A 21,765-nucleotide genomic window follows, 5' to 3' on the forward strand; every position below is an offset into this window, starting at 1 on the left:
TCCTCACAATGCGCTGCTCTTTGCGCCTGCTTAGGGGTTACTCAGAGTGAACTACCTTCTCTTTAAGTTAACCTTAACAATCCAAAACTAAAGCGGAATGGGAACAGTCTAAAGACGCCAGAAAAGGGCTTCTGTTGCGTCCGGACAAACAATGAAAGACTCATCTGTGGCAGCTTCATGTCAACTCTGAGATAGACAGAGAAGTCATGTGATGAGATGCGGCTTCCACCGACATGTCAAGACAAGCAAGACAAGCAAGACAGAAGACCGCCGCTAATAAATAAACATCAATCCAAATAATGAATGTTTTCAGAAAAATATGCTTTAAAGGAGAGTAAATGCAGTCCACACATTTGCAAGATCGACAGATGACAGCGTTTTGGTGGATATCACTAAATGTAAACAGAAACCCCGTTTGATTATTCCACAGGGCAGCGCAGACGTGTTTTTCTGGGTTCATCGAGGCTGTATTCTGAGTGAAGTGAGTCAGAACAACAAAACTGTACGCGTGGCTTCTGATAACCCACCCAAAGTTTGTTTTTATCCTCACTTTCTTGAGCACCGATGCATGAAAGAAACACAAAATGTTAATCGACCCATTGTATTAAGCAGATGACTCAAACAAAAAAACAGTATTGGTGAAAGCATGACTTATTCTCGATGTTCTCATGTGCAGCAATGCCAGATGAGCCAGAAGTGGATAAATCTATTTTTCATGATGATTATGCATAAAGTGTCTGTGTATTCTGATAATGTGAAGCAACTATATAACAGGATATGAACGCATCTGACCAACTCGAGAGCCAAAGAAGGGGAAACGCATTCAAATTAAGTGCTAATTAATACTGTCCACTAACCAGCCTCACACATCTGAAAACACAGTCCACAGCTTGCTGCTTCTCTGACCAATATGAAAATGCCACCTGAATATGTTACTGAAAGCATGCTTCCTGCCACATCCTCTGAAGTATTTCAATTCACCATGTTCACCCCAAATAAATGTTGGAACATTTGGTCACACTCACCCCAGATGAAATACAGCTGTTGTGATGATTACAGATAGCGTGATGAACAGACACGGACAAACAGAAGGAGAAAACTAAACAATTAGCAGCCGTTTCCTCGTGCATTCATTGCAGGCCGGCCATGGAAAAAAATAATTCTCTCGCTGGTAATCACAACTACAAAAGAAAATGGAAAACTACGTGCTTCCATGTGACTCAGTAAGGCTGCTAATCATTTCTTTTGAGACAGCTGTGAAGAGACGCTACAGATCCCAGAGGATTCTGTACTACACAGCGCAGAACACACTGCCACCACTGCACAGCAGGGTGTCACCTGACATGTGTCATGTTATGGTGTGGCACAAAGAAAATGCAAAGCGCCAAATGGACGAGCAATGCACAGTGTTGGGCGTATGTTCCTGTTTTTCTGTGTGTTTGTGTTCAGCCCTGCACCTGCAGAGTCCATTTTCACACCGAGAGTTTGCGTAGTTTCCTAGGCAATGTCTTTTACAATGTTAAGGTGCGACGTGGAGCTTTTGAGTGTTATTCTGCCCCAGTAATGAGTCTCTCCTCATCCATTATGACAGCTTCAAGATCAACAACAAAAAAAGATAAAGCCAATCTGGCACTGGCAGTAGAGGAAGTTGAGGTACACCAGATGGGAGAGCTGTTCTCCACACATGCTTCTCATGGGAGCTTGACACTGGATAATAGGACTGAGGTGTAGACTGTTACTCAGTGGTGCGTCCATGTGTGCCAGGTTGCTTAGCCACTGTGGGGGTGTGGACTTGCAAAGAAAAAGAAAAACAGGCTTGTCGTGACGTGCGTCATACTGTATGATGGTAGTGTGTTTTGCACTTAAGAGTGAGGCTCCAGTCAAAGTGTATTTTCTAAATATCGGACAGACTTGACAGCTGGCTGTAAAATGTCCCATTTGCATACAGTCTGCTTGAATTCATATGAGTTGCAGTGGATTTCAAGAGTAACCAGTTTTCTCGATAAGGGGAGGAAAAAAAGTGCATTCATTCTTTTATTCACTTTCGGTCACCTCAATTACCAGAATGTTTTAAATGTTTCATTTTTGTCTGCAGGGGGTAGAGGTTTGATATTCAAAAGATAGACTTTAAGTGGAGCGCTTTTTCCCTCGATTTTCATACCGACATAAATGTTAGACAGTCTACAGAGTCATGGAGGTGACAGACAGACGGAGCCGAGCTTGAGTCCAGGCAACCTCATGCTGTGATGGAAAGTTTCGAAATGATCAGGCAAAAGCGACACAGAAATGGCGTTTCCCTTTTATTGCATTATTAACCAAATTTTCATCTGATCCTGTCAGATAAGGCTGTACACATTCCCTGTCGCAAGATCAGAGAAGTTTTCAGGCCATATTTTGAAGTCATGCAGCAGTCAAATCGATTTCATGAACCCTGATGAGATCAATCCCTGCGGTTTTTAAGGAGCAGCTGGGAAATTTTCAACAAAGGAGATGATTTGATTTCAGTGGGATTTTTTGCCATAAATGAAGACATACTTTACACACTACTCCAGTACAATTCTGTGCCACGCGGATTTCATACCTGATAGATCCTGTTTAGATGTGCCTGCAGGGAGAAAATGTAGTGCATGTAATGGACTGGCTCCAGAATATCTCTGTGAACTGAAGTATGTCTTGAGTATTTTCCCCCTTTTTATCTCTCAACTGTAGCAAGACACAGAGCCCTTGAAGAAGCAATAGATGTATGAGAATACTGATCAGGTATTCCTTGTTTTTGATGGTTTGCACATGGGATCATGTAGAAGATATTACAAAAGGAAACATACAGGAGATTCAGGATGTAATGGAAGATAAAAAGTTGTCTCTTAACCACAAAGGAATTTGAAAGATGGCAGCAAAACTATTACAGATATAATGCTAATAAAACGTTTCAATCACTGGCATGAACAGAGTAATGACAATCGTGATTGAAAATGCTAAACAAACACTTGGACGATCCAAGTGCTCATTCTAGCAAATACAATATGAAGCAGAGTTCAATTGTCTTAATTTACATGCTTATTTTGGGAAAGTTATGACTGAGTTTCTGAAAATGGTTTTCTTTACATGGGGGAAAGCTCACATCTGAGTCTTCTCCAGTTTACTGGCTCAGTTTCACTGAGATAATTACACGAGATCCACTGCGCCATCTCAAAGCAAACACTAATTTAGAGTAAATAATCAGCCTCGAAACCTTGTTGAAGGCACTTTGCAATAAAAGTGCACAAGTCCCCCACCTGCACCAAATCAATATACCTCTTGAAAACAGGTTAAAGGTATTCAATTCTTCTCCTTGAGACACCTGTGTCCTCCGGGTTTGTGTTCCTCCCTGGTGGTTCCTGCTCAGTGTGTCCCATTTATACATACCGATGCATCACAGGAACATTCAAAAGGAAGCAAATATACAAGAAATGTACTTTTTTTCATTTACTTGACGCTGGAAAACAAGGGGTGCACATGTAGATGCTACTTTAGAAATATATAATCTATCTAGAAGTTGGAAATACAGAAACCTGAATGGAAAACAAACATTTTGGAGGGTCGTTTGCTGTGATGCCGCAAGAATGAACAAATTTCCTCGTGATATATTGTGTTTTTTCCCCAGACTACTGACTGAAACCTTAAAGGGTTTAGATCACAGAACAGTAAGTAGGTGTAAGGCAGACTGTATCAGTCTCCTCTACACCTAAGAGGCAAACTATGAAGCGAGCTTAGTGGCTTAAAGAGCCACATTAAGCAGAAAGTCAGTTTTCAGTGGCTCTTTTAATCTGGCCATATCACCATGGTAATTTAGGATGAACTTATAACCTGCAGTTTATGTTCAGAGTTTTGGATTAAATCGCTTGAAAAAAAGCGACAGACTTTAATGATTCTTGTTGATGATGATGTTGTCAGGAAGAGTAAAGAAAGTTGATCTCTGACATCGTCACAAAAGTTAAGGTTCATAGTTGATGTTTAACTAACGTTTGATAGTTAAATAGCCTAAATAGTGACAGAAAATCCATAACTAAACTGTCATTTTCAAAGTGCATCACTGTCTCACATCTAGAGGTTGATCAAATCTTGGTTTTCTAATCGCCAAATTCAGTGTTATCTTTTCAGCACCATGGATTATAATGTTAACGAAAATCCTTCCTTTTGACCAGAACTCAGTGAAGTGCAACCTGCAGCACAGATTCCCAGCTGAAGAAACGCTTTAAACACGCAAACCTGTTGACTCACCAAAGAAGCTTTGCAGTTACAGTAAAGCCACATGTAGGCTTTGAACTTTGTTACCATGGAAATGAGATGCAGCTGCTGAGTCAGAATGAGTTATGAGTTTTCAAATCTTGCCCCAATTTGCCAACAAATTTGTTCTAAAGCCTACTGCTGATATTGAAGTCTTGGCCAATATATCAGAAAATATTCAGTGAGTGTTAAGAGTCCTGAGGAGGAAAAACCGAGTTAACAAAGAAACATCATAATCCCCGTTGTACCCATTATCTCTGAGTGAAGATAACAAAGAAAACCTGGCTGTTTTGAACTTGCTTCATAGATCACTTCTCTAGTGTGCTTCATTTCAGGAGGTGAAACGCATGCAGGGCATCGGTTCTCAAGGATCAGAATTCAAAAGCCTACATATTGAGTTTTCAGCTCATCCACACTGCCTTCGTGACTTTACCTGCTCTCCCTCGTTGAAGACGCGCTCACCGTAGCTCCAGCTGATGGTGGGAGTTGGATCTCCTGATGCCTCACAGGTTAGAGTTACCTGCTCCTCCATCTCTGAGGTGGTCTGGTTTACGATGTATGTGATCTTGGGCTTAACTGTAAAACAAAACATATGTTTAAAAAAAAACTGTTCTTGCATAAGAAGATAGCCAGGTGGTTTGGCAGAAGGAGCACAAAGAGTGACTGCGTGCGTTTCGGAGGGGCTCAAAGGGAGGATGAGGATCAGCCGTTGACAGGTGAGAGGGATTTTTGTGGCAGCAAAAAGCTCTGTTTAAGCTTCCCCAGTGTGGTTACGTTTTGATAACCCCGTTTGGATCCAAACTTAAAAGAACACTGAATAATTTAGGAAGCCTATCTCAAAGATGAAGCCTCCATTTTTTATTTACATTTCAGGTAACTGTCAAGATACAGTACACCAGAGTTAACCTGAAAGCACAGGAGGGAGCTTCACAAGAATGTAGTTCAGTATTCAGCCGTGCTCTCATCCACAAAGTGAAGGATCAAACAAGGTTTTCCAGAAATGGAAGCCCATTCAGTGTAGTATGAACCCATCAATCCATCCATTCATCCATCTTCTATGCCTGCCTGATCCTATTCAGGGTTGGGCTGGAGATATTTTGTGTAATATTTTGTCAATGAAAACAAGTGCAATCTTGACCATCACATATAAACCCCGCCCCAATCTTGCAACACTTCTGATATTTTCTATTAAAAGGCTCCAATATAGGAAACTTGTTCTTGAATCTGTGTATTGTTGCCAATCTCTCCATAGTACTCTAATGTGTTCTAATATGTTTTTTTATGTGACAGGAGGTAATGTTGTGGTGCTATAGAAAAATAAAACTGAAAAAATTAATCAAGAAAAACACAGAACCCAGCTGGAGCTTGTTTCCTTTAGTCTGTCATTCCTAATCAATATCACTTTGGTTCTTTTAGAACTTCACCTTTGGTGTTTTAAGTCAGTAAAGGTGAAATGTTACAAAGACATACTTAGATTTGAGACCAGGTTTAAATGGTGGGCCTTGTGCAACTGTAAAACTTTATGAAGTATAAATATTCAGTCAAACATATTGGTTGGCACTTATACCAAAGAGGGTTAGGAAAACGGAAACACTGAATGAAAGTCCACATTTGCATTTTCGCAAGACAAATGCATTTCTGCACATGACAATATGCTTATAAAGAGAAACACAGCAGCAGCTTTTTCTACACTGATGCAAGGGAACCAGATCTTTGTGAAAGGGGGGGAATCTTTGAGATAATGAGATAAACAATGTGCTTTGGCAGCCGTCTTAAGTAATTCTGTGAAAATGGTTTGCTCTGAAGCAACAAGCAACGGGCATCTCTTCAGTTGATGAACAATGAACTCAATGAACACGATTTGATCTGGAAATATCGCATTTGTGATGGGACAAAATAAAGATAAAAACGGGGGGGAAAACTTGAAAGAGTTCATCTGGGCTCTTCCCACTTGTCCAGTTCTGTAAATCCTTAAGCTCCATTGGTACATAAAAAAAATCACAACCCACACCAAAACAACACCTTATTCTTGTCTGACTTGGAAAACAGACAAAGAATCAAATCATTGTTCTTCCCCCACATATAGGCTCAAATGCTTCTTTCCCACTCATTTGGAACATTTTATATTTCCTCTAGTTGATGTGTACTGTATATAAAATCAATCTGTCTTACCAAACACTCTCAGACTGAGTTCCTGGTCAGTTTCCCCCGCCTTGTTCTTGGCAACGCAGGTGTACTCTCCTTCATCCAGCTTGGTAACATCCATTATTGTCATTTCGGAGCCATCTTCATTGAAACTGTACTTCTCTCCAGCCTCGAGGTCAATCCCATTCCTTTATACAAGATACACCACATCAGTCGATCCAGTCAACACCACGGTTTATCTTTTTTTTGCTGAAAATCACGATCCCAAGGTCTCTAGAAAAGATCTAGATCCCAGAGGGGCAAATTGACAAAAGTCAAGAGACCAAATGCAAAAGAAACGATGAAAAAGAGGAAAGCTGAAACTATCTGAGCTGGAAAAAAAGCTTCCTCTCTAAAGCCTTTTGACATTTGATGTTTGCAGTTAGTTTTAATCAAAGGTGTAATGCGTTTTCTTTTTCTCAGAGTTGAGTCCAAACTGCTGATTACCTTTGCCTGGCAGTTAAAAGAAGAAACTGTTTTCTGCCCTCTGCTCTGAATCTGACATCCTGTGTGAGACAGCTTGTTATGTATCTCCGAAAGCTTGTGGAAGCCGTTGGTGCACTTTAACTTCACTATAACAAAATGCTGAAAACCAAGGCCAACGGTAGCTCTAAGGCTGTTTGAACTTTGTGACCCTGGAGCTAAGTTATCTGCAGAGTTAATTGTGGTCTTGGAAACAAGATGAATGGGAACTGTTTAACAAAGCAGCAGCCTATCAATGGCTGTATTCAGATACAAAGATAATGTGGGTATTGTTGACATGCTGCTCTTCAGGTTTCACCATTTACCTTTGAAACCCTGCGATAAAGTGTCCTATTTCAATGAATAAATCAGCCGGTAGAAAATCTCTAATAACTTGGAGTGTCTTGCATACAGATACAACAAAGACCCAACAATTAGACTAAGAGTTTGACTGATGTAACACTGGAATTGCAAAAAGCACCGATAAAAAAGCGGCTGTTAAACAAACCTCCTTTACCTTTACTTTGATAAGCTATGAAAGATGATCTTAGACCGATAAATGGAACCAGCGGGGTACAAAATATTTTCCAGCTGTACACCATGCGTTTTGTTTCTGTTTAACCCGTGCTTTACATCTTTAAAAGGATACTATTTGCTTTATTTACATCATTACAAAATAAAACAATGCATGACTGTCAGATCAATTCTGTCAAAATTAGGCTCAGAGCCGCTGGAGACAATTAACACAAAACATTTATTCTTGCAGCAAAGAGACAAGTCAGGAAGCTGGCCCAGAGTTGTCTGAGTTCAAAAAATGATGCTATTACTATTCATTAGCCTTACAATGTTATGGGAAATCGAGTTCAGACAGTAATGTTATGAGACATTGAGTTCATTGTCAAAAAACAATCTCACAAGCTACACAATGTTATGAGAACCATAAGATAGCAGGAAGCCCCCCCCCATCACATATTACAGCTTTTCTCATAGCATAGCTTCATGATTTTCTAACAATGATATTAAAGCGGTAAGTTACTGATCTTGAGTAAAATGATGTCATATGAAGTTCTGCTGTGAGATGGAAAACTGTAATGGACTCTACTGAATGTCACGGATCCTTCCTTCTTAAGCGGGAGGTGGTGATGCGTTGACACAAGCCACTTGATAACGTTGCTTCCATCTTAAGATGTAGATGTTCGCTTATTTTTAAAGATACAATTAACTGATATTTTCTTCGTGCGCGTACAACCCACACAGCTCATTATTTTTGATTAGCCGTGCCTCATTAGTCTGTTGCTCCAGCTTTTACCTCGACTGATGATATATGTCAACAACTGCTTGGTGTTGTTTACGATAATTGGCAAGTGAACCCTGGTTCCAAGAAACATGACTGCACAATATCAACATGGCTCTCTGGATCAAAACATTTCCTGTATCCTTAGGATTTTAGTTCAGTTCAGTCCTTTATTTCTTTTCTTTTTTGGACTGATTCAGAGAAAAGCTAGTTTTGGGTTCAAATAATATGTAATAGCAACTATTACATTAATTATCATCAAATTCACTGTGCCAGCTTTCGTAAAGGCTTAATTCTTTTACCTTGTAAAATCAGACTTTTTTGTTTATGACCAGGATAACTTTAGCCAATTAGCTAAATGAAGGTGGTGAAGATTATGTTTATGTCACAGTGAAAAAGCTGAAATTTTGCTAAAAGCTAATGGCACGTTACTTTGTTACTGACATTAGGACTCTGAAAATGTGCATCCACACTCGCTGGGGAGGTTTACCTTGTCCAGGTCACCATTGGTTCAGGATAGCCATCAACAGCACATGTCAGCATGGCAGGCTGCCCAACATCTGCAGTGGAATTCACTTCTGACTGCCATATCCTAATGGTCGGCAGCACTGATAGAGAGAGGTATATAAATAATGATGCAGCAAGAAAATAAAAGCAGGTAGACACATAAAAATGTAGTCCAACAGACAATTAATTATACACAACCAGTCCAACGTCTGGCCCTGCACATGCAGAATGAGCAGGGAAGCAGTGACGCACTCATTTTAGGGCAAACTAATTTTCGGGGCTCAGAAGTTGCAGAAAACAGACTTCATTAGTGCGGAATATCTTTGATACGCGGTTGCTCTGGGAAACCGCTTCCACAATAACGCTGAACCTTGGCCGCCTCTAAGGATCTACACCTCATTTCAGCGTCATGGGACACCTGCTACACAAAAACATGCTCTCAGGAACAAAAAGGGAGAGGAACCAGAGTGAGGAGGAGAGAGCCACTAACCATTCACCACGACCTTGATGACTCGCAGATCAATCTCGCCGCGGGCCATGAGGCGACCCTCACATATATAAAAGCCTTCATCGGTCTTCTTTATGCCACGGATTTGAAGGTGATTGTTGCTTAATACCTTGAAACGAACTAAAAGAAAGCAGAGGATAAATGAATCATCAGGTGTGTTTATTTGTTAGTTAACGACAGCCGTCATTGTCTTAACAAGCAGATACAACACCACCATGAACAAAGACAACTCTAGTCTGTAGCAATGCACCAATAAATGATTCAGTGTAATTATACTTAAATATTTAAATTCTCCTTTCACACAAAACAGACGTATGCGTTACTGATATGTCTGTTGTTGTTATGAAAAAGTACAGCCAAAGATGGGAAAAGCTGAAAAAGATGAGCTTCTCAAATTGGAATGGAAATGTGGAATTACACACTGAACCGAGAAAGGCAAAAGCATGAATCATAACAAATGTTATGAATGAACAGAAGACGAGTGCAAATGCAAGTATCAAAGATGTCATTAGACTGATGACAGAATGAGAAGCAGGGAGAAAATAGTTACTGAAAAGATGTCATTGTTCTGAGCAACTGTACTACAGCCTTAATGTGGAGCACTAATAGGCTAAGTGTCTCAGATGAAACTCCCGTTGTGGCAAAAACACAGCAGCTTCAGTCAGTAACATAAAAGACAAAGACAAAGGTAATGTGCTTGTCACCCCACAAGAGGCTCAAGATGCACTCTCTGAACTGGGGGATAATAAGTCTGTCACTGGGGAGAATTCCTGAGATTAGGAGCAGTGTATCCTTATTACTGATAAGAACTTTGGTTTTAATCATGCACTTTGCAAAGATACGTGCAGTTTCATCTGCCTTAAACTTTTTTTAAAGTTTTCAACAACTTTTTCATTCATTTTATATTTTTCACGAGGTGCACTTTTTAACATGAGACGGTAAAATGAAGCTCAGAGTAATGTTGTGATTTCTAGAGGTTTTCTTCTTCCTGTCCCTGCCTTAAGGTGTGTAAACACATTCACTCGTTCAGGACACTACGTTCCAAGTGATCTCTCAGATGATAAGGTATTTATAGACAACGCTGCTGGATATATGCACAAGCTAATGTTTGCTTATAAAGCAAGTATGTGGACAGAGACTATGGAGCTTTTTGTATCCTGCTCACCTGTGATGTTGTTAGAAAAAAGGCAGCTTAGAGGCTCACAGGGGCTTACAATAATAATATGAGGCTGCTGCTGAAAGCCCCTTGAAGTCCAAGCACAAACCAGATGTTTGCCATCCTCGGTGTGTCTCTGCTGTAATATAAATCAGCATTTGTAGATATTTGTGCAGGTCATTTAAATCTGCTGACATTCCTCTGTCCAATCCAACTTTCAACAGATCTCAGTCAGGTTTGAGTCTTGAATGTGGAGCCGATGCTGCTTTTGTCTGTGAATAATTGTGGAAGGTGTTACTCTTACTTGTATCGTCCTACCCCGTGAACTCTATCTTTAATAAAGTTTGAAATTAATTCATTCCATCTCCATTCGGTCAGTGCACATTATTACATTCAACACCGCTTCAACAAGCTTGAGGCAAGGACAAATATGACCCGAGGCAACATGTATCGCCTTCAGGTCGAGATTAAAAGGGAAAGGAAAAATGTGCCCATGTAATAATCCAAAACACCATTACAATCCACACATGAGCCAACGTTATTATTTTCCAGTGAGCAACACCGACGCTGCCATAATTATATCGCTCAGTGTGAAAATAGAATAACGGAGTCGGTTGCATTTTCAAATTTAAAACCAAATAAATTTTTCCTCTCAAAGCACAAGCTTAACCCGAGAGATGAGAGGCAGCGGCAGCAGCAGCATGTGAGCAATTCTGAGTCCGTAATACTGATGAAAACGTTTATATATTATTAAGCAGCCCATCTCTGGGTGCATGTGTGCGTGCTTTCATACACTTCCACTTTCTTATCTATGCTCTTCATTGGTCAATAATATTTTCTTTTTTTACACCAAACTGTAGATCTTTCAGTTTACATTTACCAGAACAACAAGTTCCATTCATGCTTATTAGCTAAAATAATGTTTATAGTATTTAGAGTTGTTCAAATGAAAAAGTTTTGAAATTGCAACAGCTGACAGCAGTCAACCACCAAATCCATCGAAAATTAAATCTGGATCTCAGGCTGCTCACGAACATCTTACCATCTTTCTCCATTTGTATCTTGGCGCCTTTATATTTCCACAGCACAGTGGGTGGGGGTGAGCTGACCACATCGCAAACTATGTTCGCGTTGTCTCCTTCGGTGAACTCTTGAGGGGACGGTGCATTCGTGAAGGTGATTTTTTCTGGAATAAAACAAGAAAAACACATTTTCCACTCAAGGATTTGGTTCGTCTCATCAAAACGCCCTCATCTGGAGTGACTGTTGGATCAGAATCAACAAGAAAATGGATTTCATACAGACAGATGCTTTAAAGCCTTTGTTTTAAAATGATACTGCACGTCCAACAGCGTGATCAAAGTGACTCAAATATGTAGTTGTGAACCATTTTAACTGCCAAAGCTTTTCATTACCCAAAGCAAATTACCAGAACTGAAGCTCAGAACCATTTCCTTAGGGACTTAATCTGAGGATACAAGCTTCAGGTGCAAACATACTTAGAAACAGTTTTAGATAAAAACCATTAATGTAAAACCAAAGTTTGTGATTGCAATCACAAATTCCCATTAAATATGCATACATACTTACATTTGAAACATGTATTTTGCTATGAAATATTCAACTACCGTTGAAATCTCTTTCCTCGCTTCGTTCTGGATGCTTTTCGCACGGGGAGGCAGCAACAAATGATGAAACGATACTTGCATTTTCATGCTTTCTGCATAGTTGTTGGGGACACGCCTTTTCAGGTGATTAAACAGATTAGTCGCGTTTCCTGTTTTGGCGTTCAACAACGACCACAAAGTTTACACATTGGATTAATCTGTTTTATTGCTCAGCCCTAACATAATCTCTCCTATAAACTGCTGAAGCTGCTACTTTCCCTTCCTTTAGATGGTAAAACTTGGCATGTGCTGCTATGACAGTGGGAGTAACTATTTAAACAGACTGTGGGAGTTTGTTAGTACTATAAGCTTCATTTAATTATGGACTGAGCCAAACTCCAAACTGGCAAAAAAGCTGCCGTCCTATTTAGTAAAACGCTGCTTTGGAAAGCTTTGATGGTCGACCACTTCCCGCGAAGACTCGTTGCAAATGAGAGCGATGCTAATGTAAGGCTAGAAATATCAAGAGAAAAGTTTTATTTGGAAAAGGATTTCATCTCTGATGGACATTTGCTGATGCCTGGCATTCTTGGAAAATAAAAGCCATTACTCACAAGAACTGCACAACAGACAGCATCATTAAACAGCCCTCTAATGGTCTTCCGACCATTTATTGAACTGATGAAAAATCCTCACTTGAAAAGAAAAAGAGTAATGTGTTGCCCTTGAGCAGTCAATAAAATACCATGAGTTCAATAAACATTCTTTTTTTCTGTTCATATCACTCAGTAAATTTGTGATTTGCTGCACACACGGGGGGGGGGGGGACACTTACGGAAGATTTTCACTTTGACGGTTGACTCTGCCTGCCGGTCTCCATTGGTAGCGACGCACTTGTACGTCCCAGCATTTTCAGTCCCAGCTTTATAAAGTGTGAGGGTGGAAGATGACTCATCGTTACGGGTTACCGTTATGTCTGGTCTGTTTGGCTCTATCCTGTCCCCATTTGGGCCAAACCAGTCTATTTGCTTGGCAACGCCTACAACTGAAGGCAAAGAGAGAGCAGATAAGAAAACAAGCATCTATAAGGGACCACGAGTGAAGTGAACTACTGCCAACAGACTGAATGCTGTGGGTGGTGCACGCTCCTGCATGCAATGGAGCCTGTGTTTGAGTATTTTCATCACATGGAAAGACAAAGGGGGGTAATGAATGTCATAATCTACATTCAGGTTCACACCTGGATAACTGAACCACATTCTGGTCTGCAGCTGAGAGTATGAGGAAAAATCTTTTTACAAGAAGCATGATTACTTGATTATGATTGCATCGTCTTCTCATGTTCTCCGGTCCTTTTCTTACCTGAGCAACTTTAAACAATGCATCTTTCATCTTTCAAGTAGTGTGCTTCTATCCACACATCCCCAACCAACATTACGTACAATGACAGCATTATCAGGCATTTCAGATGTTATTCATCGAGAGCTATTTCCTAACCTATACTCAGACAAGTGCATTTCACCACAAAAACCCTGATAAAATACCTGCTTTCCTCTACAGGGATCACTCCATTTCTAATGATGTCATGTAATCTTGATCTTGTGTCCAAGTTTACGTTCATGCCCTGAGCCAAGGCCCTTCAGTTCACTTTTACTATTTCTCTAACGCTCCTTGAGTGCCTCAAACAGCAATTTAAGCAATAGAAGGTACGGGGGACAAGACGGTGAAGGTTATGTATTTGTGGATTTGGTCTTGCTTTTCAAACTGCTACTTGCTACACCTGTAAGTGGTTCCAGACATCCATTTTAAAGGCTATTTGCACTTTTCTGCGCTACAAATGCAGCAGTAATGTTCTGTGCCTTGACAAAATCCTGCCTCACAGGTAAACGACTCAACATGTTTAACACTCAGCCCTCGTGGCAGCCTGCTGCAGTAGCTCTGCACATGTTGTGCCTTTCTTAACATCTTCAGTAGATTTTCTAATGAGATTTTTGCTGTTCAATAAAAACTGATTTTTTGTCCAATGCGGAGCTTTTTCATTTCTGTTACGACGCGTAACTATGGCAACGGGAAAATTGTTTGGGCTTTCCAAAGCCCAAATAATGGCTCCAAAAAACCTCAAAACCAGGCGGGCTACAGAGGAGGTGCTGTGGATGCAGAGCAAGAACAAACTGGAGAGAAAGGAGGAGGAAGTTTAAACCATTTATTCCCACGAGCCTCACAGGAAGTGTGACCCCACTGTGGGATAAAATGGGTGAGCTGGGAGAGCAGATTTCTACCACACCTCTCAGTGCTGCACTTCAACTTTAAAAACTTTCGTCAGATGATTTTCTTATCCATCACAATATCATATACTTATTAAAAAGTATAATGCATCAATATCATTTTCTTCCAGGATTATTCAAGTAGGATTGAATAGTATTGACTTGAATGAATTAGATAGAAAGATGTGTGCTTTCTTAATTATGTTGAATTCATTCAGGCAAAGGTGGACTTTGTCGAACTGTAAAATCATCACACAGCGTCAATAAGAGTTTGAATCCTTGTTTCTGGGTGTGATGGTAGCATGAGGACCCTTAACCATGGTCAGACTGGCAACCATTTTGTTTCATTTGCTTAACTTTATAGGTTAGAGAATTAAATTGACTATTAAGGTGCACACATTTGATTAACTTTATTTGTCACCTTTGCCACAGTTAGATAACATGTTTGCATTAAATCGAGATATTTCTCTTTGGGTTTCCAGTAATGTTGCTGCAACTCTTTGCTTGGCCCACCTACAAGAGAAGTCCCTGGAGCCTTAGATCCTCTAAATAAGATCCTTGATCCTTAACTGGACTGTACAAAGTTCTTTTGGCAGCAGCGGGAGGGTTTAGGTTTTCAGTTAGTAGCTCGAGTTTCCTGCGTTGGCGTTTGTTTCGTTGACCTCTTTTATGGGCCCATGCGTTACTGTCATTGAAACTCATGGTTTGTCTTTTGTAACTAAAAGTAGGGGATATATTTTCTAAAGCCCCTGTCTCTCTGGTCCGTCTGTGTGGTTCCTAACAATAGGATATGTCCGTATTTCAAGAACAAAACACCCACAAATCTGGGCTTTTTTTGGTCTTGTGAAAAACTGTTTGTTATTGTGAATAAAATCAAACCGATCCATTTTAAAATGAGTCTGAAAAATACACAAAATAAGACAATAATCCTAAAACTTCCAGTCAGCAGCATATTTGAGTTTAGCTTAATTTTATTTCCTAAACTGATAATAACATTTGGAACAATCAATGCTACTCAAAGCATTTTTGGTCCATTTAAATCACTTTATGCTACCTGAAAATGTGACAGAACACAACACACTTGTAACTAGTACCAAGTTTGAATGGTACAAATAATATAGTCAGGACAGCGTGCTAAACTTACCTTCACACATGAAGAATTTGGACTCTCCAAGACTGATCTCTCCAAAAGTTGGTGTGATCTGCACCTCCAGTGAAACTACAGATGAAAAAAGTGAAAACCATTAAATATCAGCAAAACTAGAAGAGGGAAATAGATCAAAATTCAATTCATTCACAAGCTAATTAGAACTGAACGTGTTGACATATTAATGTGAGCCATCTGCAGGAAACATCACCGGCAGCCACCTGCAGCACCTCTTTCATTTACATCCAATGGATTTTGAAAGAGCCCCAACTTCATTGTTGGAGTGTCAATATGTACGTGATGTCCTCAAGGACGGAGAATCTAGCTGAAGGTGCACTCTGAGTTTAATCATCAGAAGTAGAATAGGACAAGTCCAAGACTGAAAACCACAGCGACGGTCACTGTATGTGTAATTAAATCAGTCAAATAGAATGAATGAATAGAAAGCTAAATAAATAGTTTAGTCAACAGTTAACATCAATGATGACTGAGAAAAAAAGAAGAGAAAAAAATCAAGCTGCTCCACTTCTCCTGCCGATGGTACCGGAGGACCTGCAACTTCCCTTGCTTTTAGGTGGCTACTCGAGTTGGAACAATAACTGAAAATATGTAAAAGAATGTAATATCAAATAAAGAGGCACGCATGCATGTGCATGCACTGAATGTTGAATAAACAGTCAATAAAAAATAACTGAACTAGGTCTGGATAGTGAGTGTGCAGCATGCCCCGATCACTCAACATACCTGCAGACCGAACATAAAGTGATGCTAATGTAACATAACATCCAATAAAAGGCTGTTGAACCACCCACAATCACCTGTGGGGGAATTCCCTCACCACTATAGCCAGAGCGGTAACATCTGCACCTTTGAACATACATTTGGATTCTCAGTAAGTCTGAATAAACAGAAGGACCAATAAATGTGTGCCCATACACACCGATAACTATGCCAGTTCTGGCGTCTTGCAGCTCTACAAACAAAAGGATGAAGATTTCCCTTTCCTTCATCTCCAGCAGTCGTGTCGTTTCAACAGAGATGACAAAAACTTTCAAAACATTTGACAGGAAGAACCAGAGCCACAGTTCTAATTTACCTTCAGAAAAAAAAAAAAATCAATTAAAAACGCTTCTCCACATTAAGAGGAGCATGAATTTCCATTTAAAACGTGGGGGAATCAATGCATTGAGAGATTTCATTTGTTTTTATTTTTCTAATCAGTGCTCTCAGCACATCATAAAGCATTTCATTAGCCACCTGTACTGAAAACAATGACATTGTACAAAACAGGCATTCATACATTACGCTGGGCTCTGAGAGAGAAGCACACCAACGTCACAGAAATCCTGCTGTAGGGCAAGACAAATGCAATACATCTCTCAGTAAGAGTCTGCACTTCGGAGACTGATGAAAAAGACGTTTTTTTTATTATTATTTGACTCAGACAGAAGTATGTAATGAAACACCATCGTGCATGATCAGAACAAATCAGCACTTTTTTGCTGTTGAACTTCCCATCAGGACAATCAGGATTCTATTGCTTCACTAAGAAGCATGACTGAGTGGGGTCAAAAGCCACCATTATCTTACAAAATGAGCATGGTTGTGTGAATGGAAATGTATTATGCTTGAGGTCAGGTCACATAAGGCCATCATCAAGTGGGAAAAAAACTCAACAAGCATTTCTTCTTAATCTGTTTCAAGTCTTTCTATAAAAGTGACATTTCCTCAAAAGTAAAGGGTTTAACATGGCAGAAATGCAGAAGCTGTGGAATCATTAATAACATCCAAAATGCTTGTAGCAGAATGACAGTAGATTCAACAACTTACTCATGTAACCTTCATGAAGGTAAGAGTCCAGGAACAGGTCCAATAAACTTTACTGTTGAACTGCTAACAATCAGAAAAAAATTGTGACTTTTAAGCATTTAGAAATCACACATGCTCATCAAACTGGATTACCTGTATGCACTGAATTAACGTCATCGATTCACAGAGCAGTAAGCCAAGCTTTAATACCCGCCAGTATACTTCACAACACTGCTTTTCCCATTAAAACCAACAACACAAAACTGTTCATCCATCCCCCAGGCAACCTGACAGAAGAGCGAGGGTCCCACAGGGAATTTCCATCACATGATCCTGTGTCCTTTTCTGGCTCTATCCCCAAATGTTTTGCTCTTTACCTGCACAGTCCTCCAAACTACATCGCTGTGTAGACTAAACACTAATTGGCTCCCTCAGATAGAAGGCAAAGCTGTGGCTCCTCTTCACTGAGGCTTATGAAGACAGGCTAATTGCTCTTCAACCAACAGCTTACTTTTTACATATAAAAGGGAAGCTAACAGGATACTGTAGCTCATGTCTTGTTAAAGGATAAAAAAAAAACTCTTTTAAAGCAGGGGTTGCCAAATTACAAGAAGCAAGCGTGAGGTCTAAAAATTTAATATGCATTCAAGATCTGTGTCAAACTCAAGGCTGAGTCTGTGCACTATATGCTGATAAGTTCCAACATCAAAACTTCTGACTACTCAAACTATTAAGTAGAACTGAATGATATTTGCCATCTCAATATAATGAAATGATTTGCTGTGAAACCTTGGGTCTCTGTTACTTGGACAGATACCACTGTCTAAACTTTGTGTGGAGGCCAAGGACAACCCCAAACTTCCTAACAGCACGCGGTCTCCCAGCAGGCCACTGCACCCTGTCAGTCTGCAAAAACTGTCAGGCAACAACTGAAGGAATGTCACCAAGTCCAAAGCAATGACTCCTCAGATCAAAATCTGACCGTGAATTCATAGAAATAAATCTGATCCACAAATAGCACCCTCCACAACCCACAGGATTTAAAGGACCCGCTGTCATTATAGCATTTAATACTACACAGAGCCTACAGGAGTACTACCTCACAAAGCCAGTGGCATTGTTGAAGATTTGTGACCTAAAATGATGAGTAAACAAATTCCTATATTACATTTCTAAATATGTATTTGCGGCTCTGCTGAGAAGAAAGCAGTGGTGTATGTTTCTGTTTCTTGTGATGTGACCGATACTACCACCAGCTGAGTTCCTTAGCATCATGATTAATCAACTGGCCAGTTCCAAAGCCTTAAAATTCACTAATAAGAATGTATGTAATTAAGTCCAAGCATTTCAGTTCTCGTTTTCCTCATTTCTCAACATTGCAGAACACTAATTAGAGCCATCTATTTTTTTTTCTTAATTGGCATACTGAAAATAATAAACCTAAACTGTAGTACTCCATCCAAGAAATGCTAATCTAAAAGTGCAAATTGTAATCCGTCCAAGAAATGAGATTCAAAGTCTGGATGTTAAAAAGAAATTAAAAAGGAGAAACGACAGTACTTGAAAATAAGGATGAAAGAAGCCAAAAAAAGGCTGGTTGATGGACCTACAAAGGCATAAACAATTCAAGTAGAAAAGAGTGACCTACTTCTGGGAGAACATATAATCTAATCTCTCTGCAGTTGAACCTGGCGTTCTGTTGACTTTACAAAAATGAACATAAAAGGAATTCCCAAAGGGGGGGGACCTCATCTAACATCAACCTGCACTGACCAACTGTAACAGAAGGAATCGAATCACTGACATTCAGCTACAATGCAAAGGTATAAAAGGTCCACCCCTTTATAGCACCATTTAACAAGGTGAAGGCTCTACAATGTGCTTTACAATGTGTGAAGGTCTGGGGTAAGTTCAGGAGATAAACCCAGACATCTCTCTCCCCAGCGACACTCTCCAGCTCGTCCTGGGGGATCTCAAGGCATTCCCAGGCCAGAAGGTTCTGGGTCTGCCCTGAAATCTCCTCCCACTTGGACTTGCCTGAAAAACTTCGAAAGGGAGGCAACTAGGAGGCATCCTAACCAGATGCCCAAACCATCTCAATTGACTGTCTTCTATGCGGAGGAGCTCTACTCAGTTAGAGTTCCCTCTGGATTGCCGAGCCCCTCACCTGATCTCTAAAGCTGAGACCAGTCACCCTCCGATGAAAACCCATTTCAGTCGCTTTGTAGCCGCGACCTCATTTTTTTGGTCACTATCCAGATCTTGTGACCACAATTAAGGGCTGAAACATAGATGGACCAGTAAACTGAAAGCCTTGCCAGCTCAGCTCCCTCCTCACCAAACCGGATCAGAGCAGCGCCATCATTAATGCTGATGAAGCCCCAATCCATCTCTCCATCTGTCGCCCCAACCTGCCATCACTCGTGATCTTGACTTACTTAAACTCCTCCGCCTGAGGCAGGGACTCACCCCTCAACCTAGAGAGAGCATTACATTTTTTTCCAGTTGAGAACCGTGGCATCGGATTTGCAAGAACTCATTCTCATCCCAGTCGCTTCACACTTAGCCTCAAATTGCTCCAGTGCGCACGAGAGGTATTGGCTTGAAGAAGCCAACAGAACCACATCATCCTCAAAATGCAGAGATGCAACCCTAAGGTTTCTAAACCAGATGCCCTCCTCTTGCCAACTATGCCTCTAGATCCTATCCATGAAAATCACAAACAGGATTGGTGACAAGGGGCAGCCCAACAAGGGGGAGTCCAACAAGAACTGTAAACAAGTTGAGGACACAGCTCTTGCTTTGGTTATACTGGGACTGAACAGCTTGTAAAAGCGATTGAGGTACTTCATACTCCGGCAGCACCCCCACAGAAACCCTTAGGGAACACGGTCGTAAGCCATTTCCAAGACCCCAAAACACATGTAGACTCGATGGTCAAACTCCCATGACGCCCTCAGTAACTCTGTGAGGGTAATACTTTGGTCCACTGCTCCACGCCCTGGACAAAAACCACGCCACCTCCTGAATCAGAGGTTCGACAATCGGACAGAGACTCCTCAGCCTGGAGTAAACTTTCCCAAGGAGGCTCAGTCATGTAATTCTTCTGTAGTTAGAACTCACTCTTTCCTTTCCTTAGAAATGGGAACCACCCCTGTCTGCCACTCCACTGGCGTTGTCCCAGACCTCCATGCGATATTGAAGAAGCGTGTCAGCCAAGACAGCCCCACCATATCCTTTAGCATCTATGAGCAAATCTCATCCACTCCCAACGGTTTACAAGGTGGCAATCCATCAATTAATGATTTGAAAATAATTAAGGCTTTTCTCATTCATTTCATTCATTCATTCAAGTCTGCATATGCAGCTCCTTTTTCTTTGCAATCGCACAACAATGAGTGTATGAGGGGAAATTTGAGGGCTCAGTGTCTTGGTCAAGGACACATCAATACATGGAGGGGCTGGGGATCGAAACAGATGTGATTAGAAGACCTCTCAACCATCTGAGCCATGACTGGCCATGTATTGTCAGGAAAATAACCAGAGGCATTCAAAAGGGTTTAGCTTTAAAATCAATTTCACAGAAATAATTCCAAAAATAAGAAAGAGGAGTGACTGAAGAAACAGTTTGTCTTTGCAAACCTTATGATCAGATGCCAAAAGACAGATTCAGATCGTCGAGTGTGAGCTGCAAATTAAAGTCTTATTTACATTAAATCAACTTGACAAACAATTTATAAGCACTGAGAGACAGTCAGCCAAAACTGCACCACAATATGAGAAGAAAATGCCCAGAAGACATCACCAGTTAATCTTGATGATGGCCTGTTTTTATTTTCTTCCTGCAACCAAGTAGGAAAGCAAAAGGCATAAAATTTAGAATGCAATACAGGAACAGTAGCTCTGACATTAGCAGTTCATTTGTGATGCAACAGTCAGTGTAGCTGTGGGCAAAGTCATATTCGGATGCAGGCTGATCATGACTGTAAGAGACAGCTTGCATTGTCAATAATACATGTCTCTGCAGGTCATCACCAAAACCGCAGGGTTTAGAATCTTAGAGAAAATTAAATTCATTGCAAGAGCAAAAACACTCTTATCGTTGATAACATTACATTTTTCAAAGTTAATTTCTCTACAGCATCTAAATGCAGCTCACAGTATGATGCAATGAAATGGAAAGAACTGTATGTCATGATCTCCATCGGCCTTTAGCTGTAACTCAGAAGCAGACTTGACTGTGCTATTCCCAGTTCTCACATAAATGTTTTGTTTATGTTATATTTGTTTATTTAGGAGGAATATCAATTATTTCTTCAGCGTAGCTATAAGGCATTGCACTGAAGTGTTTCGTAGCAGTACACGCACATTTGCTTGCACGAGTATAGATGCGTTTGTCTCACTGTGTAACGATATTGGTGGAAGGGGGATTATTTCATGAATGAAAACTGTGTACATTGATGTCCTTGAGCTTAAGTAATCAGTGGTTGCAGCTGGAGACCTTAAATAGTCTCCTGTAGCTTAAAACCATCCTTTCAGGCTTGAGATGGATCTGAAATGT

General features: G+C 40.4%; 1 protein-coding gene across 9 annotated transcripts in view; it reads right to left on the reverse strand.

Moving 5' to 3' along the window:
* The window catches only part of ncam1b (neural cell adhesion molecule 1b), a 74,264-nt gene that overhangs the window by 24,698 nt on the left and 27,801 nt on the right, over positions 1-21,765 (reverse strand). For 5 of the 9 annotated variants that reach the window (XM_072392262.1, XM_072392267.1, XM_072392266.1 and 2 more), the window contains exons 2-9: positions 15,393-15,467; positions 12,820-13,029; positions 11,420-11,563; positions 9,204-9,341; positions 8,697-8,814; positions 6,439-6,599; positions 4,700-4,842; positions 2,582-2,605 (exon numbers count right to left, since the gene is read on the reverse strand). In XM_072392262.1, the coding sequence (XP_072248363.1) occupies positions 2,582-2,605; positions 4,700-4,842; positions 6,439-6,599; positions 8,697-8,814; positions 9,204-9,341; positions 11,420-11,563; positions 12,820-13,029; positions 15,393-15,467 (1,013 nt within the window). The remainder of the gene's footprint in view (positions 1-2,581; positions 2,606-4,699; positions 4,843-6,438; positions 6,600-8,696; positions 8,815-9,203; positions 9,342-11,419; positions 11,564-12,819; positions 13,030-15,392; positions 15,468-21,765) is intronic. The other 4 variants (XM_072392263.1, XM_072392264.1, XM_072392269.1 and 1 more) reach the window with 1 other exon arrangement.

This window comes from Leuresthes tenuis, unplaced genomic scaffold, assembly GCF_036924035.1.
Source record: "Leuresthes tenuis unplaced genomic scaffold, fLeuTen1.0.hap1 SCAF_9, whole genome shotgun sequence".
NCBI lineage: Eukaryota > Metazoa > Chordata > Actinopteri > Atheriniformes > Atherinopsidae > Leuresthes > Leuresthes tenuis.